The following is a 27,298-nucleotide window of genomic DNA, read 5'->3' on the forward strand; positions in this document are numbered from 1 at the left end:
GAATCCTTAGATTTGAATAGTCGCAGAAAAAACTATACATTTAATTACCTATAACCTACTTTAAATTTACATTAAAGGGTTTTTCAAGTCAGCAATTTATTATATTTTTTATTAGCTTTAATTTTAGTGATGAAAACTTTTTTGTAAAAACTTACAGTTTTTAATGCCTGGTTGCACCAACAGATCTTAAGCTCCAGCTTAGCTAAGCTCTACTTATAGATAGGGCCTTCTTGAGTATCACTTACGTTGCACCATAATTTTAGATTCTTACCTTATTATCAATTATATCTATTATTATATTATGGTATTCTTATTGTAATATATTATAATTGTATTATAATAATTCTTATGATATTCTCGACTTAAGCTTAAGATCTGTTGGTGCAACCGGGCATAAGTTATTTATGAAAAATCGCTTTAAAGCATACATTTTCTTTCACAAAAATTAAAATATTTGTTCTTTAATAACTCAAAAAGTATTGATTTATTTTAATAACATTATATAACAAATTTTGCATAGAATTTGTCCCTCTCTTGATTTGTGGGGTTATTTTTAATAAAGTAATTTTCACCCCCGAGAAGGGGTGACCTATACCCCCGGCTAAGTTGTTATTGTTAATTTTCTTTCTTGACGTATCCTCTATCCGCTCACCAATTTTCGTGAAAATGAATGGAGATTTACTGAAATCGAAGGTCATAGTTGATTTTTACTTTCAGTGACTGCACTATAGACAGAAAATGGCAATTCAATAATTGAGATGCGTATATTTTGCGAGCTCATAAATTATTAAACGATATCTAGTCGCCAAACAATTAATTTAAATTATTTTAAGTACAACTTTCTGTTAAGCCGGGAATATGGGATGGTTTTCTTGCGAAGGGGTTGTAGCTCAATAATCGAAAGGCGCGTGATTTAAGAGTTTATTCTTAGAATATAAGCTATACGAATAAAAGTACTATTAACTTTTTTGTAAAAACTTACAGTTTTTCGGTGATTTACGAAAAACCGCTTCAAAACATGCATTTTTTACACGAATAATTAAAATTTTTGATCCAAGTATTGACTTATTTTAATAACTTTATATAATAAATTTTGCTAATAATTTGTTTTTTTATCGGTTTGTGCAGTTATTTTTTATAAAATAATTTTCACCCCCGAGAAGGGGCGGTATCCACCCTCAGGGTAAAGGCGCAAGGTGGTACCATGTCACCTTTGTTTCTTGAGGTGTCCTCTAACCATTGACAAATTTTCGTGAAAATCGACGAAGGTTCACCGAAATTGAAGGTAATCGTTGATTTTTACCTTCAGTGACTGCACTATACAAAATAAATTGCAAGTTACTGATCTAAATGCTAAAAATTAGTCCAAATTCTAAAGACAAAAAACATAGACAAAAGGGACTTACGAATAATAACAAACCTTTACTGGAATCAAAGAGCACAAATTGTAATAGATAACGAACCCAGTCCAGAAATTGAAATCAGGAGAGGAGTTCGGCAGGGATGTATTATGTCTCCATTACTCTTTAATGCATATAGTGAAGCCATTTTTGAAGAAACATTGCTATCTCAAAGTGAAGGAATAATAATTAACGGAAGATCTATTAACAACATAAGATATGCAGATGACACCGTGATTATAGCAAGCTCTGCTGAACAACTCCAACTACTACTGAACAAAACAAACAATTTCTGTAAAGAATATGGACTAAAAAGAATATAAAAAAGACCAAATACATGATAATAACTAAGAAAACAAACATACAAACAAGCATATATTTGGGAAATGTACCGATAGAAAGGGTTGATAAATACAAATACCTAGGAACCTGGATTTCAGAGAAAAATGATCAAACAACAGAAATAAGGACCAGGATAGAAATAGCAAGAAATGCGTTTGTAAAAATGAAAACAGTTCTCTGCAACAAAGACCTTAGCTTAGAACTGAGAGCAAGAGCTTTGAGATGCTACGTGTTCTCGATATTACAATATGGACTTGAAAGCTGGACATTAAAGCAAGAACACATAAATAAGCTACATTCATTTGAAATGTGGTGTTACAGAAGAATGCTTAGAATAGCATGGACACAGAGGAAAACGAACACGGAAGTACTGCGAGAAATGGGTAAAGAATGCGAAATAATAAACACAATAAAAATAAGAAAGTTACAATATCTGGGACACGTAATGAGGGGACCGCGATATGAAATGCTAAGACTGATAATACAGGGAAAGATAAGAGGCGGAAGTGACGTGGTACTAGGTCTGGTGGCTGAGCTATTGTGCCCTAAGTGCGGGATGTACAATAATATACCATTTTCACTTTATAAATATATTTGAACTTCACAGCGTTCGTTTAAACAATTAAACAACAGTATATATGTAAACAATAACTAAGGTATTATTGGTTCATCGTGACTAATCGATTGATCTGAATGTCTCGTCAATTCTTTGGTTCGTTTATATACAATAAATCATAAGGTCAATACCGGTCAATGCCGAAACATATTTACATTACTATAAACTATACTTATAATATTTTATTCAATGCTAAGGGTTAACGTACTATGTTACATCATCCCCTTTTAGAGAGGAGGGCTTATATCGTCAGATATAAGTCCTCAACTATATTATCACCCTAACTTAACAGAAATCCTATTTTTATCCAAAATATAGCAATAAAATATTTATATTATTCCTTATTCTAATAAGTTGGTACCTATTTTATAACCAGATTAAATCTTATTTACAAATTAAATATATTTTAGTCTTTCTTTCACACTAATTCACTTCTTGTATGAATATAGCCTATTCTTATGAACTTCCTTTATTTTTCCCGGTTTTAACTCAATTTTGCAATTTACTTTACCTATCTCTGATATCCTATATGGACCGTTGTACAATGAATCGAATTTGGTGTTCTCTTCGTTTTTAATTAAGACTAAGTCACCTACTTTGAATTTCTGAGGTGATGCTACGATTTGGCTTTGCCCCTGCCTGTTTATTTTTTGTTGTATTAAAATTTTGCGGGCTCTGGTATGCGCAAACTGAAGTTTATACTTAAGCTCATTATAATATGCGTCTATATTGTAGCATGGTTGGATGTTAGAGGTGAGGTTCTCAGGTATATTTGCTGGCCTCCCATATACTAATTCAAAAGGTGTGTACCCATGGTATGAATTGGGGGTGGTGTTGTAACAGTATGTGAACATTCTACACCACTCATCCCAGTCATCCTTACCTTCGTTGATGAAACACCTGACGTACTCGTTAAGTGTGCGATGTAATTTTTCGCAGCTTCCTATCGATTGAGGGTGGTAAGCTACCGAGAAGTTATGTTGGATGTTGAGCATTTTCGTCAAACTCGACATTATTTCGTTTTTGTATTCCGTCCCTTGATCCGTCCTTATTTGTTTCATTAGCCCGTAGGTGGGTATGAAGTTTTCGAATATACCCCTAGCTATTGTATGCGCCTCCTTGTCCTGCACCGGGATACTTACTGCGTATTTCGTCAGTTCGCAGAGCATTGTTATGCAATACCGATTTCCTTCTCTGCTCCGTGGGAATGGGCCTACCGTGTCAATATACACTATATCCCATGGTTTCTCGGAAGTGTCCGTTACTACGAATTCCTCTGTATGGCCTTTCTTTGGTTTGTTTACTTGACATTTGTGGCAATTCTTGATATACAGTCTTACTTCGTTTTCCATATTTTTCCATTTAAAATTGGCTTTTAGTTTCTTTATTAGTCTATTATTCCCTACATGGCCTCCAAACATCGGGTGGTTATGATAGGTCTCTATTAATTGCTTTTTTTCTTTTTTCTCCGTTATTGTTCTAGGTACTTCGCAAATGCATATTTCTATATTTTTTAATACTTTATTTCCTTTCTCTATAAATTCTGTGATTGTGCAGTTTGTGAAAATAACGTCATTCGTATATATTTTTATTCTTTTGATTCCTCTAGCCTCCGCAAGCTTATTAAGCTTTCCCAACGCTTGACCTAAATCAAAGTTGGTAAAATTGGTAGGCAGTCTTTCGCAAACCCGTATCCTGTTTCTGATCCGTATGTTCATCTCGAGAGAAATACGGTTATCTACAAAAGACAGGATTGGTAGCTTATGTGCTTCTAAATTATTTAGTACCTTCCTTACAGCTTTTCCCTGACTGTGAGTGTTAATCTTTGCTTGATTCGGGACGGGCTTTCCGCACTCTACCTTAGACCCTGCATTTCTTTTTGCTTGGGCCCTTGTTATTGCCAAGATATGAGTATTATCAATATATAAGTCTTTCAGCTGATATCATGGCGACCTGCCTAATTGGAAAAGCATGCTAAGCTCCAGCCTTTTGGACCCGAAGGAAAGTACGCAGAAAATAGTTGTTATAAACTAGAAATGGGAAGTAAAACCAATCCAATAGAGAAACGAACCAAAGTCGACACAGGGGAGAAACTTTAAGAGGACAATCCAAAGAAGCAATCCAGGTGTAAAGAGACAAGGTAAGAATTTATCCTATTTTTATACTTCCTTTATCGAACTTTTATTATTATTTTCAAATTTTTATTATCATGATGGACCGAGTTTAAGGTATTGACATTATTTTATAGGGATTCTAAAATATAATATTCTTTAATATTCATTGACATGACATTTTACTAATGATTTAACTTAATATAACATAATATTTTTTTAATATAATGAGCAATGATTAGATTTACTTTAAATGTCGGCTAATTGGGAAACTTTTGAAAATAAATTAGATAGCCTGTTAAAAGAAAGTGATAAACAGAGTAAAAGAGCATTGAAAAAAGCAATACCCAAAAATATAGAAGTACGATTGGACATAATCAGCAACCTAATCACTACATATAACGAGTTCATTGCACTGGTAAGCAAAAACGAAGGAATCCTTAACGACGCTCAGCGTACTATTTGTAGCAATTATTTCTGCAAAATCAGGGATAAGGTTATCAGAACTTTCCAAGCTCTAGACTCAAGGATAATAGTTCCCGAGACGATTACACAACATATAAGAAAAGATATAGTGGAAGCACAGGACCACAACGAAACTGAGGAAAACATGGCCTTAAATATGAACGACTTTCTAACTACAGCGAGTAGGGTGTTGCCCAGAGAATTCGATGGAGAAATCGGGAAGTTGCAAGCATTCGTGGATGCATTAGAATTCGTAAAATCGATACAAGAAGGGCACGAAAATACAGCAATAACACTGGTAAAATCAAGGCTTATTGGAAAAGCGAGAAGTCTAATCACGACAGAGGATTCCATCGAGAAAATTATAGACACATTAAAGAAAAATATAAAAGGAGATAGTCCTAAATTGGTAATAGCCAAGCTGAATAGGAAGAAACAAGCCCATAGGGACGCGACAACATACGCTACAGAAATAGAAGAATTGGTAGAACAACTGAAAACAGCGTATATAGCGGAAGGAATGCCCGGAGACCTGGTTAGAAAATACGCGGCAGAAGCAACAGTCAATACATTGACGCGAAATGCAAGTTCGGAAAGGGTAAGGATAATAATGGAAGCAGGGAAGTTTGACACACCACAGGAGGCGTTGACAAAATTTTTGTCAATAGACACGTCAGATGAGCAGCAGAATAGAGTGCTGAACTATAAGACCAACTTTAGAGGAAACAGTAGTAGAGGTCAGGACAGAAATTGGAATAGAAACAATTATGAGAGACAGCAAGGAGAATGGCGAAATAACAACGGTACTAGATATAGAGGAGACCCAAGATATAGGAGAAATCAGGAATATTATAATAGGGGAAACAGTAGATCAAATTTTAACAGAGCAAATAATGCCAATATTAGAACTTGCGAAAGCGAGAGTACAAGCGAAAATTCGCCTGAGGAAACGCAGTTGGGGTTTTGAATGGAAATAGGGTTAGGGTCAATCCCAACCGTCTCACAAAAGAAAGTAGCCATTATATTTACAACTTTGACTTAACACTCTCTAACTTTGTAGAAATTTACACAAAAATATCGAATAAAATACACACATTTATACTGGATACAGGAGCAGATATTTCCTTATTAAAAATTGAGGATGATTTCCCACGCCAAGCAATACAAAGAAACTCAATAGTCAAAATAAAGGGAGTTACGCAAGGAGAATTACAAACGTTAGGGAGAGTAGACACTTTACTAAACATAAATGGAAACACTTTTCTTCATAGCTTCCAGGTAGTTAGGAAAGACTTTCCGATACCCACAGATGGAATAATCGGGAGAGACTTCATAACCAAATATCAATGTATGTTAGACTATTCCAACCTGAAACTACACGTAAAAACTGACGATGATTATTACATTAGTCTTAATATTCTTGATAACACAAATCAGAACAACATAGCAATTCCACCGAGATGCGAAATTTATAGATTAATCAATGGATTTAAAGGTATAAATGAGAATATAGTCGTAGAACAACAGGAAATTATACAAGGAGTTTTCATAGCAAGATCGATCATTTCAAGGAAAAACCCATATATCAAAATTTTGAATACAAACTATGAGAGTGCGATTATCAATACAAATGACATCAAAACATTGGAGCTGAACCTATTCAACATATATAAGGTGGAGAATGTTATGGAAAACAGGAAGAAAATATTGCAGGAATCACTGAATCTAGAAGTTCCTGAGTATGCGAAAGAGAAACTAGTAGCCTTGTGTGAAGATTTTGCAGACATCTTTGCATTAAAAGACGACATATTAACACATAATAATTTTTACGAACAGAAGCTACGGGTGAAGGATACTACCCCAGTATATATTAAAAATTATCGTACCCCACATTTTCAAACATCGGAAGTCAACGCGCAGGTAAACAAAATGCTAAAGCAAGGTATCGTAGAACCTTCAACGTCGGAATACAACAGTCCAGTAGTTTTAGTACCTAAAAAATCAATAGACGGAAGCAAGGCGTGGAGATTGTGCATTGATTTTAGACAACTTAATAAGAAGTTAGTCACAGATAAATTCCCGTTACCGCGCATAGATGCAATTCTAGATCAAGTAGGAAGATCTAGGTGGTTTTCAGTCCTGGACCTAATGTCAGGTTTCCACCAAATCCCACTAGAAAAAGCCTCAAGAAAATACACCTCCTTCAGTACACAGAAAGGATCATTTCAGTACACAAGATTACCGTTTGGGTTAAACATAAGCCCAAATAGCTTTTCAAGAATGATGTCGATAGCATTCTCAGGATTGACACCCGAAAAAGCATTCCTATATATGGACGATATAGTTGTAATAGGCATATCAGAAAATCATCACTTAACTAACTTAAGAAAGGTATTCGAAACATGCCGGAAATTCAACCTAAAGCTAAATCCTGGCAGGATCGCCATGACGTGGTACTAGGTCTGGTGGCTGAGCTATTGTGCCCTAAGTGCGGGATGTACAATAATATACCATTTTCACTTTATAAATATATTTGAACTTCACAGCGTTCGTTTAAACAATTAAACAACAGTATATATGTAAACAATAACTAAGGTATTATTGGTTCATCGTGACTAATCGATTGATCTGAATGTCTCGTCAATTCTTTGGTTCGTTTATATACAATAAATCATAAGGTCAATACCGGTCAATGCCGAAACATATTTACATTACTATAAACTATACTTATAATATTTTATTCAATGCTAAGGGTTAACGTACTATGTTACAGAAGGAGTATAGGAAGAAGGAGAGTGTCATGGTTAAAGAATTTAAGGGACTGGTTTAGATGCAGTTCTATAGAACTCTTTAGAGCAGCGGTGGATAGAGTAAAGATAGTGATGATGATATCCAACCTCCGATTAGGAGACGGCACTTGAAGAAGAAGATCGAAATGCACGTAATTTGGGAGCTTATAAATTATTAAATAATATGTAGTCGCCAAATAATTAATTTAAATTATTTTAAGTACAACTTTCTCTTCAGCCAGGAAGATAGGGTGGTTTTCTTGCGAAGGGGTTGTAGCTCAATAATCGAAATGCACGTGATTTAATAGTTTATTCTTATAAGCTATATTAATTATATCCGCAATACGATATATTTTAAGTTTTCTCAGCATTTTTCTCTTAAGTTAAATCAATTAAAGGGTTGTTTGGGGGTGAAGGGGATGAGCTCAAAAATCGAAACTATATAATTTCAAGAGCTCATAAATAGCTCGTAATTCTGCCGCAAAAACCGATTCAATATTCCTATTTTTAAGTAGTGGGGGGGCTGACTCAGTCCACTACAGTATTAAATTCCTGCTCAGTGGAACGAGCTCAAAATTTTTAGTTTGCGGAATATGAAAGCTCATAAATAGCTCATCAATCAGGGCTATTTGTTTTTTAATTTTTGCAAGTGGGGGGGGGGCAGCTCAACACGGGTTCTGGAAAAGATAGTTCAAACTAGCGTAAAAAAGAAAGTTAAACGAAGACTTGATACTGCAGAAATAATAACATAAGCAGAATATGTACATCAGTTTTTTAAAGACAAAAAGGCTGAGACCGTTAAAGGAAAACAGAAAACCTGTCCAAAAACAATTAAGAAAAAGTCAAAAAAAGATGAATCAGAAGATGTCTTTAGAGGAAAGTGACGAGGCAGAAGAGTAACTCTTAGAGGAAACTGCGACACTAAAACCTGTAAACGAGGAAGATATTAAACAAGGCTCTTATAGATGCAACTTTTATGGATGGGAAGCGTGGTAGAACTGCTTTTAGGTATGTGTGTAATTGAAAACTTTGATGACACTAAAGATGAAATAGAAGTGGTAGGATTAAGAAGTGTTGATAAGGATAAAGTGTTTTGTTGTTAATGAAAAATACAGTTCATTTATTAGAATGTCTCAGATTCTAGGAATATTGATGGATCCGATATTATCCCTTAATGGTGAAAGAATTCGGTATACTTTTAATGGAAAAGTCGATGTTTTTGAATGTTAGATGTTACTGAATTTGTAAAAGAAAATTCTCAATAAAATACATATGTTTAATAAAAAAATTGGTGTTTTAAATAAGAAATTTTACATTTTTTTCTAAAATGGTCGAATTTTTAAATGCCAAAAAGTATTACAATATTTTTGTAATGGGTTTCTTTGTCACACCAAGGCACACTCAATCCTAGGTGCTTTTAAACGGCAAAAAAGCTAGTTGTCACACTATCCCTAATCCTAGTCACAGTAACCCCATAATGAATGGATATTGTGACACCTTACCCTCTTAACCTTCCGATGACCAACCTTTTTTGTTACACGGATGACCAACGGGGGTAAAAAATGACAATTGACAAAAAAATGAAGTTGTTTTAAGAAATGTAATAATGTATTCGTAATTTTAATGTTACTATTGTATCAATAAATTATAAATAAACATTAGTAAAACATATTTTTAATTATAACTGAACAAAAACAGGAATCATCATTCTGAACTTAGAACTAAAGAAATTTTCAAATATACACTAATTACGTCGCCACAGGTTTGGCAATTTTTTTTTTTTTAATATTGAAATGTTTCTTACATACAATTCCATATAATAGACGGCATTTACTTAATATAAAATTGGAATACATTGGAAATAATATTGGAATTGGCGAAGGCCAACGGAGTTCTTCTTTGACCCCAAATTCAGTAAATATTTTTTTTTCGTAAAATATAGGGAATTTTTTTTATTACAGAATATGAGGGTATCTAGAATGATATTAAAGTCAAATAAAAAATAATGAGTTTAAAATTGAAAATATTTCTGAATTTATTAAATAAAAACATGCATCGGGGTCCAAATTTACCCCCCTTGGTCATCCGAGGGTTAAATAAAACATAATGTAGAAGGAATTTTAAAAATGCAACATGCCTATTCACTGTGCACTGTGCAATGATTGTGACAATTAACCAGAAAGTCTTCATTAAAAATCTGAAACCATTCAATTAAAAGCAAATATATTTTTTTGTATTTTAAAATCAAATTTGCATATTTTTACGTCACACTAACCCTGGATGACCTTACTGTATGTAAAATAAAATTTAAAACTGAATTTACTTGTGTGTTTTCTTAAAAAAATATTCAAAGTAATAAAAAATCTTTGAAAAACCCAACAATTTTTGTGTTTGGGGGTTTGGGACAAGGATTATTGTTAAAATTTTAATTTTCAAATTGGCTGAAATTTGAAATTGAGGGATTATAGGCTACCCATCACCAGAAAACAGCTGGGGAGATAAAAAAAGAAAAGAAAAAAATAATTAAAAATCTTGGAAAATCCCAAAAAAAAATTTTTGGAGGGCTTGACACAAGGGGTAGGGTTAACATTTTGGGCTGAAATTTGAAATTGAGTGTTTATACCCTTGAAAATCCCAAAAAAAAATTTTTTTGGTGGGCTTGAGACAAGGGTTAGGGTTAACATTTTGGGCTGAAATTTGAAATTAAGGGGCTATAGGCTATCCATCACCAGAAAACAGCCGGGGAGATCGTCATTTTTAAACTTTGGTTTTCTCGGAACACCCTAATACCAAGTGATAATAAGTATACACTTAAAAATACTATACACATGCTACTATAATAGTACTTAATCAAAATGATTACCTTGCTTCCTGCCACTGGTTTCTTTGTCATATTCATCTTCACTACTAGAATCTTCCATCTCGCTAGCAGCAGAATCTTGCGTGTCACTATATATAGCAGTGTATACTTCTTTGCTTCGTCTACATTTAAGGTTCTTCAGGCCTTTACTATATTCATTATCAGAAGGTTTTTTCTTATTTTTACTCTTACTATCATTTGCTTCTTCTATACAATCTTCACTATCTTCTTCTTCCTCAGTTGAAATTATTTGTACCTTAGATTTATTCGCTCCATTTTCTTTAGACAAATCTATTTTTGATAACTCTTGTTGTTTATTCAGCCAATCAGTAAGTTTAGTTTGTTTTTGTTTAAGATTGTTAGTAGAAAGGAACTTTGATACATAAGCAAATTTAGGCCCTCTTGATTTTCTAACATGTGATTTGTCATCAACATCGCTTGAAGATGATGAATCTAATTCCTGGGAATTAGATTTCTTTCCTTCTTTTTTCCTTTCCTTTCCTTTTTTATTCTTTCTCCACATATCTGGCGATTTATGGCCTTTTGATATTTTGCTGCTAACATTGACATCAGTAGTGTTTTCAATACTGCTTGAAGATGATGAATCCAAGTCCTGGGAATGTTCTTCTTCCTTTCTCCCTACATCTGGTGCTTTAGGGCCTTTTAATCTTTTGTTGCTAACATTGACATCAGTAGTGTTTTCAATACTGCTTGAAGATGATGAATCTAGGTCCTGAGAATGTTCTTTTTTCTTTCTCCTCACATCTTGTGCAATTGTTTCAAAATACATATCAGATTCAAAATTAAGTTTTGGTTTAACTCTTGGACTATCCTCTACTTCATTTGTTTGAACCCAGTCCCTGTCATTTAAATATTCTGAAAAACTGTTTTTGTCTTCAAGATGTAAAGAATTTGTAGGTGAAACTAATAGATCAGTATACAAAGGTTCTAGATTTAATCTTTTTTGCTTTTTTCTAGATCCTGAGGAATCGACACTAGAGTCAAGATTTACCATAGGTTCCATGGTCTCTTTTTGTGCAGAATTAACTCCAAATAATATTGATAATGATTCAATATCTTCGTTGGATGGAGATTCCTTTATTTTTTTCCATTTGACTGGAGAAGAAGGGTAACTTAATACATTATTATCCTTACTATTCTTTAAGGAATGTACTCCTTCATTTACTTTTTGTTTCTTCTCTTTCACATGATCGGTAGAAGTATTCAATGACTCAGCATTCACCGATTCCAAATCTATTTTTCTTTTCTTTTTTGGAGTACAAGAATCGATCAACATGCTATTACCATTATCAGATACTCCTAATTTTTTGTCATCAAAAGAGTGATTCTTCCTCTTTTTAGAAGTCCAAGGTTTAGTAATATCTGGTTGATATGCATTGCTGAATGCTGAATCTACCTCTGGTATTTCTGTTTTCTTCTTCTTAAATTTAATAGCTCTGTCAAAAGACAAAATGGGAGACTTTCTGCCACATTCACTATTTGTGTCTATCAGTTCTATTTTTTCATGTTTACTTGACTTTTTAAATGAACTTTGAATATTAAAAGAACCAACAGCAGTCAAGCCAACTTCCGATTCTACTTCTATTTTTTTCTTTTTCTTTTTACTTTTGTCATGCTGACTATCTGTATTTACCAATTCCAAATCAGGACATGCTTTGGATTTTTCCTTTTTCTTTTTACCTGAGTCATTTAATATGTTGTGCTTATTGTTTGGTACATCAAGCATCTCGAGTGAATTTTGATTATTACTACACCTATCACCAGTCAAATCAAATTCAGATTCTACTACTATTTTTTTCCTTTTCTTTTCACTTTTGTCATGGTGACTGTCTGTATCTGCCAATTCCAAATCAGGAGAGTCTTTAGATTTTTTCTTTTTCTTTTTAGATTTACCTGAGTCATTTAATATGTTGTGCCTATCGTTTGGTTCATCAAACATCTCAAATGAACTTTGATTATCACAAGAACCATCACCCGTCAAATCAAATTCAGATTGTACTTGTAGTTTTTTCTTTTTCTTTTCACTTATGTCATGGTGACTATCTGTATTTGCCAATTCCAAATCACGACATTCTTTTGATTTTTCCTTTTTCTTTTTACATTTACCTGAGTCATTTAATATGTTGTGCCTATCGTTTGGTACATCAAACACCTCAAATGAACTTTGATTATCACAAGAGCCATCACCAGTCAAATTAAATGCAGATTCTACTTCTATTTTTTTCTTTTTCTTTTTACTTTTGTCATGGTGATCGTCTGTATTTGCTAATTCCAAATCACGACATTCTTTTGATTTTTCCTTTTTCTTTTTACATTTACCTGAGTCATTTAATATGTTGTGCCTATCGTTTGGTACATCAAACACCTCAAATGAACTTTGATTATCACAAGAGCCATCACCAGTCAAATTAAATGCAGATTCTACTTCTATTTTTTTCTTTTTCTTTTTACTTTTGTCATGGTGACCGTCTGTATTTGCAAATTCCAAATCAGGACATTCTTTTGATCTTTCCTTTTTATTTTTAGATTTACCCAAGTCATTTAATATGTTGTGCTTATTGTTTGATACATCAAGCATCTCAAGTGAACTTTGATTATCACTACACCTATCACCAGTCAAATCAAATTCAGATTCGACTACTATTTTTTTCTTCTTCTTTTCACGTTTGTCAAGGTGACTATTTGTATTTGCTAATTCCAAATCAGGACATGCTTCGGATTTTTCCTTTTTCTTTTTAGGTTTACCTGTGTCATTTAAAATGTTTTGCCTATCGTTTGGTACATCAAACATCTCAAACGAACTTTGATTATCACAAGAACCATCACCCGTCAAATCAAATTCAGATTGTACTTGTATTTTTTTCTTTTTCTTTTCACTTTTGTCACAGTGGCTATCTGTATTTGCCAACTCTAAATCAGGACGTTCTTTTGATTTTTCCTTTTTCTTTTTAGATATACCTGAGTCATTTAATAGGTTGTGCCTATCATTTGGTCCATCAAACATCTGGGATGAACTATGAATATCATGAGTAACATCACCAGTCAAATCAAATTCAGATTGTGGTTCTATTTTTTTCTTCTTCTTTTCACTTTTGTTATGGTGACTATCTGTATTTGCCAATTCCAAATCAGGACATTCTTTTGATTTCTTCTTTTTCTTTTTAGATGTAACTAAGTCATCTAATTCATTATGTATGTCAATATATGAAACATCTATCGTTTCATCAGAATTTTCTTTTTTCTTTTTCTTTTTAGGTGTAACTAAATCATTTAATTCATTATGTATGTCAATATAAGAAACATCTGATGTGTCATCTGGATTTTCTCTAATATTTACTAATTGTTTTGATTTACCCTTCTTTTTCGATTCAACTGAATCATTTAATTCATTATATATGTCATTATATGAAATATCTATTATTTCATCTGAATTTTTTCTACTATGTCTATTAATACTTACATTTTCTGAATGATGTTCTGCTAATTTCTTTTTCTTTTTGGATTTGACTGAATTGTTTAATAATACATTGCTGTCGATCGACTTTATGACACTAGGTGATACATGATGGTTCCTTTTGGGACTAACAAACATTTCTTCAAATTGGGCTTCAACACTGTCTTTTGATGATGTCTGATGAATCATTCGTTTACTACTTACGTTTTTTGAGGTTTTATGGATGTGATTATTTTTTTCTTGGTAACTTATTTCTAGATCGCTATCGACCAAATCCACCACAGTTTTATGACCACTTTTTTCAGTTCTTTGTGGTGAGTATGTATTATTTAAATTGCCCATAATGTCAAAGTAAAACAAATCACTGTCATCTTTTTGAGCTATTAAATCGGCGAGAGTTTCAGCATTTGAAAGATTTGCTTTTTTTTTGCTTTTATTTGGTACTTTCATCAATTGCTGACTTTTTTCTGATGTATGTAACGGATTTGTGGATGAATTTTCATTTAAGTGTTTTGATTTATCTTGCTGTTCAGCTTTATGGTCTAAATTGGACCTGTTTCTATTTTTCTTTCTTTGATTTTTAGAATAGCTATGTCCAAAATCTTTTTTATTAGACACTCTAGTTGGATTATCATTACCCTGCCGTAGATTACCTCTTTCGTCAAATAAAAACTGTGAACTACCTTGATTATATGAAGTCGATTCAGAGCTTCCGTTAAATTGATTGTTTTTGACCAAATCCATCACAGTTTTATGACTACTTTTTTCAGTTCTTTGTGGCGAGTTTTTATGACTTAAATTACCCATTATGTCACAGTAAAACAAATCACTGTCATCCTTTTGAGCTATTAAATCAGTGGAAGTTTCATCGGAAATTGAATGATTTGCTTTTTTATTGCTTTTATTTGGTACTTTCATCAATTGCTGATGTTTTTCTGATGTATGTAACGTATTTGTGGATGAATTTTCATTTAAGTGTTTTGATTTATCTTGCCACTCAGTTTTATGGTAGAAATTTGACCTGTTTCTATTCTTCTTTCTTCGATTTTTAGAATAGTTATGTCCAAAATCTTTTCCATTAGGTACTCTATTTGGATTATCATTACTATGTCGTATATTACCTCTTTCATCAAAACTAAACTGTGTATTACCTTGATAATATGATGTGGATTGAGAGCTTTGGTTAAACTGGTTGTTTTTCTTTTTGTTCTTGTTCTTCCAATTTGTACGGCCATTATATGATGGCATATTCGTGGAAGAGCCTCTGTTCAGTAATAAAACTTTTAACTTTAAAAACTTTAACTTTTACTTTAAAACATTACACTTACCACAAAAGAAAAATTAGGTTAAAATTTAAAAATTGATAAAATAACAAACCATAGAGTAACAAACACCATGCTGTATCTTCCTCTTTTAGGTTTTGGCCTCTTCCTCCTTAGGTACTGGGTTTATCCAAGTATTACTTATTTAAAATTAAAACTTCGGAATAATATTTTTTGGTTTTTTTATAGCATACTCGTGTATCAAAAAACCAATTTCTATTTTAAAATAGAAAACTTTTGAGTTTTTGAGAAGTAGCACTATACAGGGTGAGGCAGATAAAGGGCCTATTAGAAATATCTCGAGAACTAAAGCTAAGAGAATCTTGAAAATTGGAATACAGGGGTTTTGAGGTATGAACTATTTAATGAAAATATTTTCTTTTCTTTGCTACTTCCGGTTATACCGGAAGTTGATTGTAACTTCGTTTTTTTAAATGGGACACCCTGTATATTTTTACATTTTTTGATTCTCCTCGATTTCTTCTTTCTTAAAATATAAGGTTTTGTAATATTATACAGGGTAGGTTAAAAGATAATTACGTTTTCTTATTAATTTCGTAGCAACATTAACACCCTGTAGGATTGTAGTAGATTGGTTATAAACTCTATTTGTTGGTAATATTTAGTTCAAAAGTAATGTTCTATGAAGATGACTTATGTCATATGCCATGTATAAGAATTATGTGAGGTTATGTATAATAAAGCATGGTTAATACCATAGATATATAATACTCTAGATTGCGCCCTGCGATCTTAAAATGGGTGACGGTTGCGACAGAGATAAATGAGCCTATTTGGTCGGTAGTCTCTTTTTAATTTAAGGGGAATATCGACGACGTGAATATCCCACTTTATCGAGTAATATGTGTTGACAGTTGGAGCGGGTGGTGACGGGAAATGGTCTTTGGTCTTCGGACGTGGATAATCGTGGTTCGAATCCCATACCAACTTTACTTTTTTTATTTTTATTTAATCAATATTGCGTTTATTAGATATTTTTACATCTGAAAAATGGACCTAAGTAAATCTAGCAGATAATAAATGTATGTATAGTAAGTTAATATTGGAATACATAATTTGTGAACTGCATAGTAAAATAAAAGTCATTCGTTTTTAATATAAATTCGTCCTTATTCGAATGATGTAAATGTTTGTTTTGCTTCTACTTTTTTAAAAAATTGTAACAATAGTTTCATAAATAAAAATAATGTCTAATTACTTATAATTGAATCGGTCATTTCAAAAACAGCAAAGTCCACAATTTTCAGAATGACTCCGTGCGTCTCCCCTCTACTTACAGTCACGTGACGCGCTGTCAGATTTTGTAAGGACGTTTTAACATTGAGGGCCGGTACTTTATATCTCCGTTAACAGCCGGTTAGTTAACGGAGGTTTAATCGGGACCTCTTTAGGTCTCTTGCGTTGTATTAAATGCAATTACAAGTATTATTATAATTATAAATAAGCATAACAATCATTATAATTGCATTTATTACAACGCAAGAGACCTAAAGAGGTCCCGATTAAACCTCCGTTAACTAACCGGCTGTTAACGGAGACATAAAGTACCGGCCCTGAGTCTTATGGGATTATTTTGTTAAACTTGAATATTTTATTTTGTAGTGATAATACCCGAAAAAAATTGTTAGAATTCATTAGTTATTAATTTATACTGTAATTTATAGTGCAACAAAAATATTTTCTTTTGCGTTAATAAAGATTTATTGACATAAACTGCGATAGTGAGGTTATGTATACAAAATCGAACTGATATACTACATTCGCTCTCGCGAGATTTTTTTTGACACTGACGTTAGTAATTTCTTTTTTGAAAAATTCAGTTGTCAGAAGTGACTGGAAATTACTACAAAACCAACGCACCTGCTCATATCCAATATTATTAATAGTAAACAGACATAAAAATAACATAAACCTTACGCCAATCAATATTTATTTATTTAAACCATTATAATGTATTGATAGCAAATGAGAAAATTATTTATTGTACAAAATAAAAATATTTTGCAGAAATAAACTTCACAAAATTTTATGAGATTAGTAGACACTCCCACTATTTCTAATAATTCTTCTTTTTTTAATGAAAGATTAAGTTGATTTGAGTTGATTTTAGCAGTTAATAGTGTGAGGTAGGAATTTTTGTGTTGTACGTTTCCTATTCCGAATGTCTCAAAAAAAATCTCGCGAGAGCGAATGTAGTATAATCAATATTGGAAAGTGAAGAATTTATATCAGATTAAGTGCGTTTTTATTTTCTGTTTATATTAATACATATAGAGAGTTATTGCCAACGTCTTTTAAGTCGACCTGTAATAAAAGATCCTTTATTTTGACATATAAGCATGCGCAGTATTGCGTCTTTTATTTTTGTCTTTTAATAAAATACAGGCCGCCTGTATTTAAGGAAAATTAGAGGACACCTTTATTTTAATAAAAGTTCCTTTATTTTGACATAACGTGTCAAAAATGTGAAGAAAGGTGTAACTTCACTTGTATTTTGAATTTATCTTGTCGCTTCTTTGGATTGATAATTTATGTATTGTGGGATTGATATTTGATTAAACTTTCATCATTAAAGTTGTATGTTGGGTTTTATTTATTAAAAACAACTCTAAGTAATATTCTGAGATATAGATTATTGATGTTTTGACCCAAACGAATATAGAAAAGAACATTTTATTGAAGCTTGAGTTATTACAAGAAGTTGTAAAAAGGAATATTAGGTAAATAATTTTAAATTGTTACTAATTACAATGATCAGACTTAAAATATCAGTAACTCATTTATTAAACTCAATATATTTTACATTTTTCTATAGAAATAAATATTTATTGAAGATATAAGAGATTGAAGATAAAAGATCAATAAATTTTAATGAAAGTTAGGATTTGTTAAAATTCTAGATTCAAAATAGAGTTCTATTCAACAGATATATAACAACAGGTTAACAAAATAAAACAAAGGTTCAAGTATTTATTTTTGAAAATTTAATCTTTTATAGATTAGAATCTATAAAGTTTTTAATCAAAAGTATTAATACACTTTCATTTTCATGCCATCTTCTTCTTTTGGTTCTTATCCGTTTCGAATGTTGGAAATCATATAGCAATCGTAACCTTGCTAGCTGCGATTCGAAACAGTTCCATTGATATATTCTCCCTCTACCAGGTCTTCGCTTACCTTTGACTGTACCTTGCAATATGTACTGCAGCAGGGAGTAACGGTGCTGATTTATCATATGTGTCCCAGATACTGCAGTTTTATGCGTTTAATGGTAAACACAATCTCCAATTCCTTCTTCATTCCTCCTTGTTCGTGATCCATTTCATGCCATCAGTATTTGTTTATTTAAACATTGCCAAAAAAATTAATAAAAACCAGCATAAAGCTTAATTCTTCTATTATCTTTTTGTATATCGGGAAGTTTATCTGACAGATTAGAGGTCTTTTCATTTTCAGATAACTAATTATTGGGAAGTTTATATAACAGTATCCTTAGTATCTGTCTTTTCAGCTCCGGATAACTAGTTAACGGGAAGTTTTTCTCTGTCAGATATCTATTAGTATCTAATCTGTCAGATAAACTTCCTGATAACTAGTTATCCAGAGGTGAAAAGAAAGAAAGAGAGGGCCATAATGGATAAAAGATCAAACGCCAATAGCATGTATGTACATATTTATAAATTTATTATTTAAAACCTGCTAATGATCATAAAATACTTAAAATCAGTCACCAATATAATATTTATATTTATTTATAAATTTATTAACAAACTGCAGTCCAATAAAAATAAAATTAGTTTAAGCGCTAGCTTTAAATGTCGAACAATAATTTTAAACAAACACACACACACAATTTAGTCGCATTAGATTATGTAAAACTGAACAAGCTGATATTATTCTTTGAATAAAAGGTAACTTGCATCTCATTACATATGGTAAAATGGGAAATCTCTTCACAATACCAAATGTTCTTTCAATAACAACTCTTGAAGGGATTTGTGATGGATTATAAAAACACAACTTTTCTGAAAATTCTGGAATGGTGTCATTCGGTAGTTGTAGTTGAGGAATGGATATCCACTATTCCCTAATAATATATTCTCCAGAAATTCCCCATTACATATACCCATAATGCAAAAGTATTTAAAAACTCCTAAAATAGTATTTCCAATTTATTGCACTTCCATATTATTGAACGATGAGTATTATTGGATATATTATGTTGTTCTCTAAACATCTTTAAATGACAAAATAATTAAATTTAACGTTTTACTCTTCAATTATCTTATTTTAATTTATATCGACAAATGGAATTTTATAGGTTATTTTTATATTTACAAAAATATTTCATGTCATTTGTCAAAATAAAAGATTCTTTAACTGCGTTTGCAATACCACTCTTTTAGACCCGTCCTGTATTTGTCCTTTATTAAAGTATCCTGTAATAAAGGATCCTTTATTTGCCGGTGGCAATAACTCTCTAATATCACTAGCGTGACACGGCATTTTTTTTAAATGTCTCATTTAAAGATACACAAAGCGTCCTTATAAAATTTCAAAAAAACCGCCACCATGAGCAGGTCGGTCGATTTTACAAGAATCTACCGGTCGAGCAAGTCTCGTAAATTTCACGATTGCGAGCCACGCTTCACGCAACCGTGTTTGCGTACTTGTGTTTCGAGTTGCGTGGTTGTGCGGGGTTACAAATTTAAATCCGTTCCAACATGCTGTCAAAATTAAATCAATATGTCAATATGGCTTGATATGGCTACTGGGTGTAAAAGATAAATCTTATTCTATCTGTTCTTAATGAGTTTTAGATAATTTTAGTTGTATTTCTTTGTAATTTTGTGTTGTACAAAGATTAATTTAACATTTTCTCTGGAAGTATTAATTTAGAAAGATAATATGCTTCATTGGTGTTGTGTTTTGAAGTGTGAAATGCAAAGTAATTGTGATAAAGTCAAGATAAAGTTCACTTTTAAACTGAACTAAATAAGGTATCTGAGAGACAACAATGGTTAAATGCAATACAATGTACAGGTTTTACTAGCGAAATGAAAATTTTACTGTCCTGTCTGCTGTAATCATTTTATATCTGGTAAGTTACAATTACAACAGTAACGAATTTTGAAGATGTTAACATTTTAATCTTATAGGAAAACCAGCCGACTTAATCGATAATAACAATCTCCAGATTGGGTTCCTTCAATAAATATGGGCTATAAACACAATGAAATAAGTTCCCCAAAATCTAAAATGGAGTGGTATCAAAGGAGAATTAAAGAAAAACATATTCATATTGAAATTATTTATAAGGCACTGGACTGTCTTAAATTCTACAATAATACAAGGTGGGTAAATGATTTTAGACATTTTTCATTAAGAGTAGATTAAGATTAAGTAGATTTTCATTCAGTAGATTTAAGACTTGTTTACACAGGTAGAGTAATGATGCAAGTACTTTATAGAGTAGAGTAACTCTACCTGTAAAAATGCTCAGCACAGTAGAATAGCTGGTAGAGTGTATAGTTGGAGTTAAAGTAGAGTGACTAGCAACCTATGGCAAAGTAACTACTCTATGACCACCACTACTGCCAAAATGTCTACTCGGCTGCACACTCTACCCATGGAACACGCTCAATTATGGCAGAATAGAGTAGGTAGGAGAGTACATGGGGGCGCTGTCATTCTGGCTGGAATTGTGTTTTGTGTAAATAGTGAAAATGAAGTTCACCGAAGATGAAACTTTAAAACTTGTAGAGCTATAATACGGCGAATACCAGTGTTTATGGAATTTAGGTAGTGTATACTACAGAAATAAAAGTTTGCAGCAAGCTGCGGAGGATGAAATCGTCGAAAGAATGGCAAAGGGGGCTTTGGAGTAAACGACCTTAAGCAAAAAATTAAGAATTTAAGGTGCACTTATAATCAAGAGTGTTTAAAAATATAAAAATCGGTTTCACTATACTAGCATCAGTACTATACTTGTACTCTCCTCATGTGAATGGTATCAAGCCATTTTTGGTAGAGTACTACCGCTACTCTACTCTCCTCAAAACTCTACCCATGTAAACAAGTCTTTAGAAACAGTGGAAAATGAGGTAGCTAGTAGAGTAGTAGTAGAGTAAAATATACTGGTTTAGCAAATTACAATGTTTTAAGGTAATACAGTAGCGATAAACAGGTAGCCAAAACGTGTTCCAAGATTGTCACTGTAATTTTGAATATTTTTTCGAGGCATTTGGCACACGTATTCGTAAAATAATAAAGAATGGCGGTACAGAGCCCAATTTGAAAAATATATTAATATGTGGAAATTACTCTGTAATTATACAATATTTAAAAAACGAGCCTGTACCGCCATTAAGAAGAACAAAAAAATACACTTTCTTCAAATAAACTTTTTTATCCGATGCCTAGATTTTGTGTAATTTTGGAACTACTAATGAAATAAAAAATTTTAGTAGTTCCAAAATAACACAAAATCGGATAAAAAAGTTTATTTGAAGAAAGTGTATTTTTTTGTTCTTCTTAATGGCGGTACAAGCTCGTTTTTTTATATTGTATTTAATTACAGAGTAATTTCCACATAATAATATATTTTTCAAATTGGGCTCTGTACCGCCATTCTTTATTATATTACGAATATGTGTGCCAAATATCTTGAAAAATATTCAAAATTACAGCCGCAATCTTGGAACACATTTTCGCTACCTGTTGATCGATACTGTTTCCTCTTAAGATAGTTTTAATAGTTATTTATGATATACCCTAATAACACAAAACATTCCATGAATGTTCCTAGAATGTACTCACAGGACATTCCAAACATTCCTGGAATGTCCCCAAATGCACACGAATGTCCCTGGAAAGTCCCTGGAATGTGCTGTGTCAGCATTTTAAATATTCTTAGAATGTTCTGTTGGAACATTCCATGAATGTCTACGAATGTTCTTTGGACATTCACAGTATATGTTTTAGACTGAATGTCTTGTTGGAACATTCCATGAATGTTCTTTGGACATTCACAGTATATTTTTTAGACTGAATGTCTTGTTGGGACATTCCATGAATGTTGGAACATTCCATGAATGTTCTTTGGACATTCACAGTATATTTTTTAGACTAAATGTCTTGTTGGAACATTCCATGAATGTCTACGAACGTTCTTTGAACATTCACAGTATATTTTTTAGACATTCTCTGAAATATATCGTCAGTGCTGTGACAATACTTCCTATATCTTTTTTCATGAGGTTTGCAGGAGACGAAAAACATTTTTTAAGGTCACCTCCTGTTTGCATACGTAAGTTCTGGCTTGTTTTGTAGTAAATAGATAGTTAAATTTACTGCAAAACAAGTCAAAAAATATATGAAAACAGGAGGTGGCCCAAACAAGTTTTTAGTCTATCTTACAAATCTCATGAAAAAACAGATAGGAGGTATTGTCACATCACTGACGATATGTGGCCATACCAAATAATGCATGCTTGATAAATATAAACATTTTTATTGCAAAAAATCTTTTCATACATTTTTTTAATGTAATTTACTGATATTCCTATAAAAAAATGTGTCACATTTGCTTTGTAAACCTTTCTTTTGCCTTTCATAGCCACATATTCCATTTCCTTCCTGGTTTTTTGTAGACCACTTCTCTCAGCTGATTCTAAAAGAAAATAAAATAAATGGTAATTTTTCTATCCTTTACAATTAACAATCAGAAGAAATATTTACAGGTAATAATATGCATATAATAATAATAATAAAATAAATAATAAATTAAATAATATTTAAATAAATAATAAATAATATTTAATAAAGAAAATAATAAAACATTTTGTATTTTGACAACGACGTCCGATGTGGAAGTAGAAACCATAATAAAGTTATTTTTTCAAGTAAATTCTGGCTTATTTCCCCATTAAAATAGTTACAATAATTACAAAAATGCCACAAAGAAATAGCTTTTTCACAAACTAATAAGTATTTTGTTTTATTATATTTATTGTTTTTATTATTTACTTTAACTTAAGATTATAACTTAATTCTTGTTTTCTATTTCTGATGTTTTTATTTATTTGCATTCAACATTAATCTGTTTTCTTGTATAATCTACTTCGCAATAATTATGTGATATATTGGACTTAAAATGAATTCAAAAATTTTTTGTAATTGGGCAACAATGTCAACTTAGATCTCTGATGTAGATAATGAAGAACAACGGTATCTACAGTTGGAAAAATGAAAGAATAGGGCTTTTCATCAATTGTCATTTGTTTCGAGCTTCTGTCATGTGTCACATAATATTAATATATCTATGTCATATGTCTTTGGTTTGTATCTATTATTGTATATACCAATAACGTATGTCGTAGATATATTAATATTATGTGACACATGACAAAAGCTCGAAACAAATGACTGTGAATGAAAAGCCCTATACCCATGAACGATCACATCAATCACTTATGTTGTATTTGCTATCTTTTTCTATTTTAGAACAAATAGAAAATGATATAAAAACATTAAAAATAAAAAACTGGAGAAAAAAAGCATGAAACAGATCAGAGTGGAGAAGAATCCTGGAACAGGCCAAGACCCAGAAAGGGCTGTCGAGCCAATGATGATGATGATCTTTTTCTATAGGTAACAAACGTTTGTGATTTATAGAAAAAGACAGCAAATAGGGCTTTTCATCAACTGTCATTTGTTTCGAGCTTCTGTCATGTGTCACATAATATTAATATATCTACGTCATACGTCTTTGGTTTGTATCATTGGTATATGCCAATAACTTATGACGTAGATATAGTAATATTGTGTGACACATGACAGAAGCTCGAAACAAATGACTGAATGAAAAGCCCTATACAAAATAAGTGATTGATGTGATCGTTCATGGTTATAGGGTTTTTCATTCAGTCATTTGTTTCGAGCTTCTGTCATGTGTCACATAATATTAATATATCTACATCATACGTTATTGATATAATCAATGATACAAACCAAAGATGTATGACGTATATATATTAATATATGTGACACATGACAGAAGCTCGAAACAAATGACAATGAACAAAGCCCTATATTGCTTTTCATCGATTGTCATTTGTTTCGAGCTTCTGCCATATGTTATATAATCTGTGTATAATATTAATACAACACGGATTATACGACATATGACAGTAGCTCGAAACAAATGACTGTAAATGAAAAGCCCTATTCTTTAATTTTTCCAACTGTATATTGTAATTGTATTATTAATTGGGTTAAGCATATTACCTGTGTGATATAAGCTATTGGAACAGCACAGTCTCTCAAACGGTTGAAAGTGAAGTTCTGTCAATATCTTTTTCTAAAAAATGTTTTGAACATACTGCTCTATTAACAAATCTGATTAATACTTCATGCCTTCTTCGCAGGATCTTCTGGAAAGCTAAAAATACAAAATATATGCATTACTGAGCATTATTAACAAATTTTAGTTTTAAATAAAAAATATGATTAATGAACTCACAAAATATTATAAAAAGCAGCTTAGAAATTGTTTATTAGTATAGTCGTTTCCCTAGCCACAACTGGCTAGTGATTTTAGTAGGTAATTTTTTTGTTTTTGGCCATTTTTGCCAAAATTACTAACTATTTAGTTATTTTTTTGCCAATTTTACCAAATTGTCAAAATTATTTACTAAAATCACTAGCCAGTTGTGTCTGAGACTAAGTTTAGCGAACCGACTGTACTATTCATACTGTGTATTCATTAGTTGGTACTATTATAGTGTGTGGTCTACCATCCTGTTTATAAACGCATACATTAGCAAAAACGCAAAAAAAAATTTAATTTTACAAATAATCCGTTTGTTATTATCTCTATTTACTATTTTAATTAGGAATAAGCAAGTTTGTGGCTTATTCGCAATTATTAAAATAATAAATGGATATTTTCTGAAATAGGGGCATGCCTTTGTTTACATATTTGCATAATATACTAACCTTTGAAACATTATTCCTGCAGATTTTTTATCTACATTGCTTCTGCTACTCCAACTGATTTTATGCACTATATTAATAATACTATTAAAGTTATTATAAAAGTATCCGAATTAAAAAATATTCTTAAAAAGCACAAATAAAAACAAATAACGATCACGCACGGCAAGGTGGCCAAGGCAAGATGCATGTCAAGATGGCCGAACCGAAGTCTGAAGTGAGGTCATTGGTCGTTTTTAGTCACGTGATGCCCTCTCTAAGCACCATGCACAAATACATGCGCCGTGAATTTGAAAATGAACAGGAACATTGGTAGTATGTTCACAGAATGTCTTATGGTAACATTCCACGAATAATTTAATCAGATGTTCACCGAATGTTCCCTAAATGTCCAGGACATTCAAATATTGATAGAACTTTGGTAGTACATTCCTGGAATGTTGTGTGTTGTTAGGGTAAGTATTAAAAGTACAATTTTAAGACGCGCATGTGAAAGTTAACTTGAAAAAATAATTTTATTAATGTTTTGACTTCCACATCAGATGTCATTGTCAAAATACAAAATATTTATTATTATTAGGTTTGTTCTAGCAAACAGTCAAACTAGTCAAAAACCATCAGCAAACAGTTGGTCAGTAAAAGAACATAATACAGTCACCAGTGCGATCCCCTCTACTCGCGCTGGTCCACTATTCGCTGATGGTTTCAAACTGATGCTAGAACAAACCTATTATTATTATGCATATCATTATCTGTAAATAATATTTCTTCTGATTGTTAATTGTAAAGGATAGAAAAATTACCATTTATTTCATTTTTTTTAGAATCAGCTAAGAGAAGTGGTCTACAAAAAACCAGGAAGGAAACGGAATATGTGGCTACGAAAGGCAAAAGAAAGGTTTACAAAGCAAATGTGACACATTTTTTTGAAATATTTAGGAATATCAGTAAATTGCATTAAAAAAATGTATGAAAAGATTTTGTTCAATAAAAATGTTTATATTTATCAAGGATGTATTATTTGGTATGGCCACATATCCTCAGTGATGTAATAATACATCCTATCTGTTTTTTCATGAGTTTTGTAAGAGAGACTAAAAACTTGTCTTAGGGTCACCTCCTGTTTTCATATGATATTTTTTGACTTGTTTTGTAGTAAATTAAACTATCTATGAACTACAAAACAAGTCAAAACTTACATATGAACACAGGAGGTGACCTTAAAACATGTTTTTCCATCTCTCATACAAAACTCATGAAAAAACAGATAGGAGGTATTGTCACATCAGCAAGGATGTACAGTGATAAGTGCCCTAATAACCGGCAAAATATGGGCAACATATTTAGTTGTGAGATAAAAAGAAATGAAACTAGTCGAGCTGGGAAATTTAGCGAAATTAACCTTTAAATTTACGTTATATTGATCCCACCTTTACACATATCGGAGGAGTATGTCAACTAAAACTGTCACTGTGACAGTGGTAGTTTCCAAACTCGTCTGATATGTCTGAAGGTGGTACACAATCTAAATGTATAAGTTAATATCGCTAAATTTCCCAGCTCAACTAGTTTCATGTCTTTTTATCTCACTACTTAATACATCTTTTGTGCTATTTTGCCGGTTATTAGAGCGCTCATCACTGTATTTCTGGTGTATCCAGGGAATGTCTACAAAATATATTTTGAATGTCCAGAGAACATTCGTGGACATTCATGGAATGTTCCAATAAGACATTCAGGTAATGTTTAAAATGCTGACACAGGATTTTCCTGGGATGTTCAGGGAACATGTTTTGGGGGATATTCCAGGAATTTTTCAATGTCTGTGTACCTTCTATGGACCTATATGGAATATTTTGGTGTTATTACCGCCGCACTCCACTTGCGATTTGTAATCAGGA

The 27,298-nt window shown here is 32.0% G+C and overlaps 1 protein-coding gene and 1 long non-coding RNA gene across 2 annotated transcripts in view; one reads left to right on the forward strand and one right to left on the reverse strand.

Annotated features, from left to right (window-relative positions):
- LOC126891743 (putative uncharacterized protein DDB_G0282133) overlaps positions 1-15,919 on the reverse strand; it is a 97,866-nt gene extending 81,947 nt beyond the window's left edge. Inside the window, exon 1 of the mRNA XM_050661016.1 lies at positions 10,587-15,919. Coding sequence (XP_050516973.1) covers positions 10,587-15,306 — 4,720 coding nt within the window. The 5' untranslated portion in view covers positions 15,307-15,919. The remainder of the gene's footprint in view (positions 1-10,586) is intronic.
- Positions 15,920-19,737: 3,818 nt separating this feature from the next.
- On the forward strand, positions 19,738-26,820 carry LOC126891759 (uncharacterized). Its single transcript, XR_007700544.1, has 3 exons — positions 19,738-20,502; positions 20,561-20,755; positions 26,222-26,820. It is a non-coding gene; the product is annotated as an uncharacterized LOC126891759 (long non-coding RNA).
- Positions 26,821-27,298: the final 478 nt, after the last annotated feature.

The sequence above is a fragment of the Diabrotica virgifera genome, chromosome 9, assembly GCF_917563875.1.
Source record: "Diabrotica virgifera virgifera chromosome 9, PGI_DIABVI_V3a".
Taxonomy (NCBI): Eukaryota; Metazoa; Arthropoda; class Insecta; order Coleoptera; family Chrysomelidae; genus Diabrotica; species Diabrotica virgifera.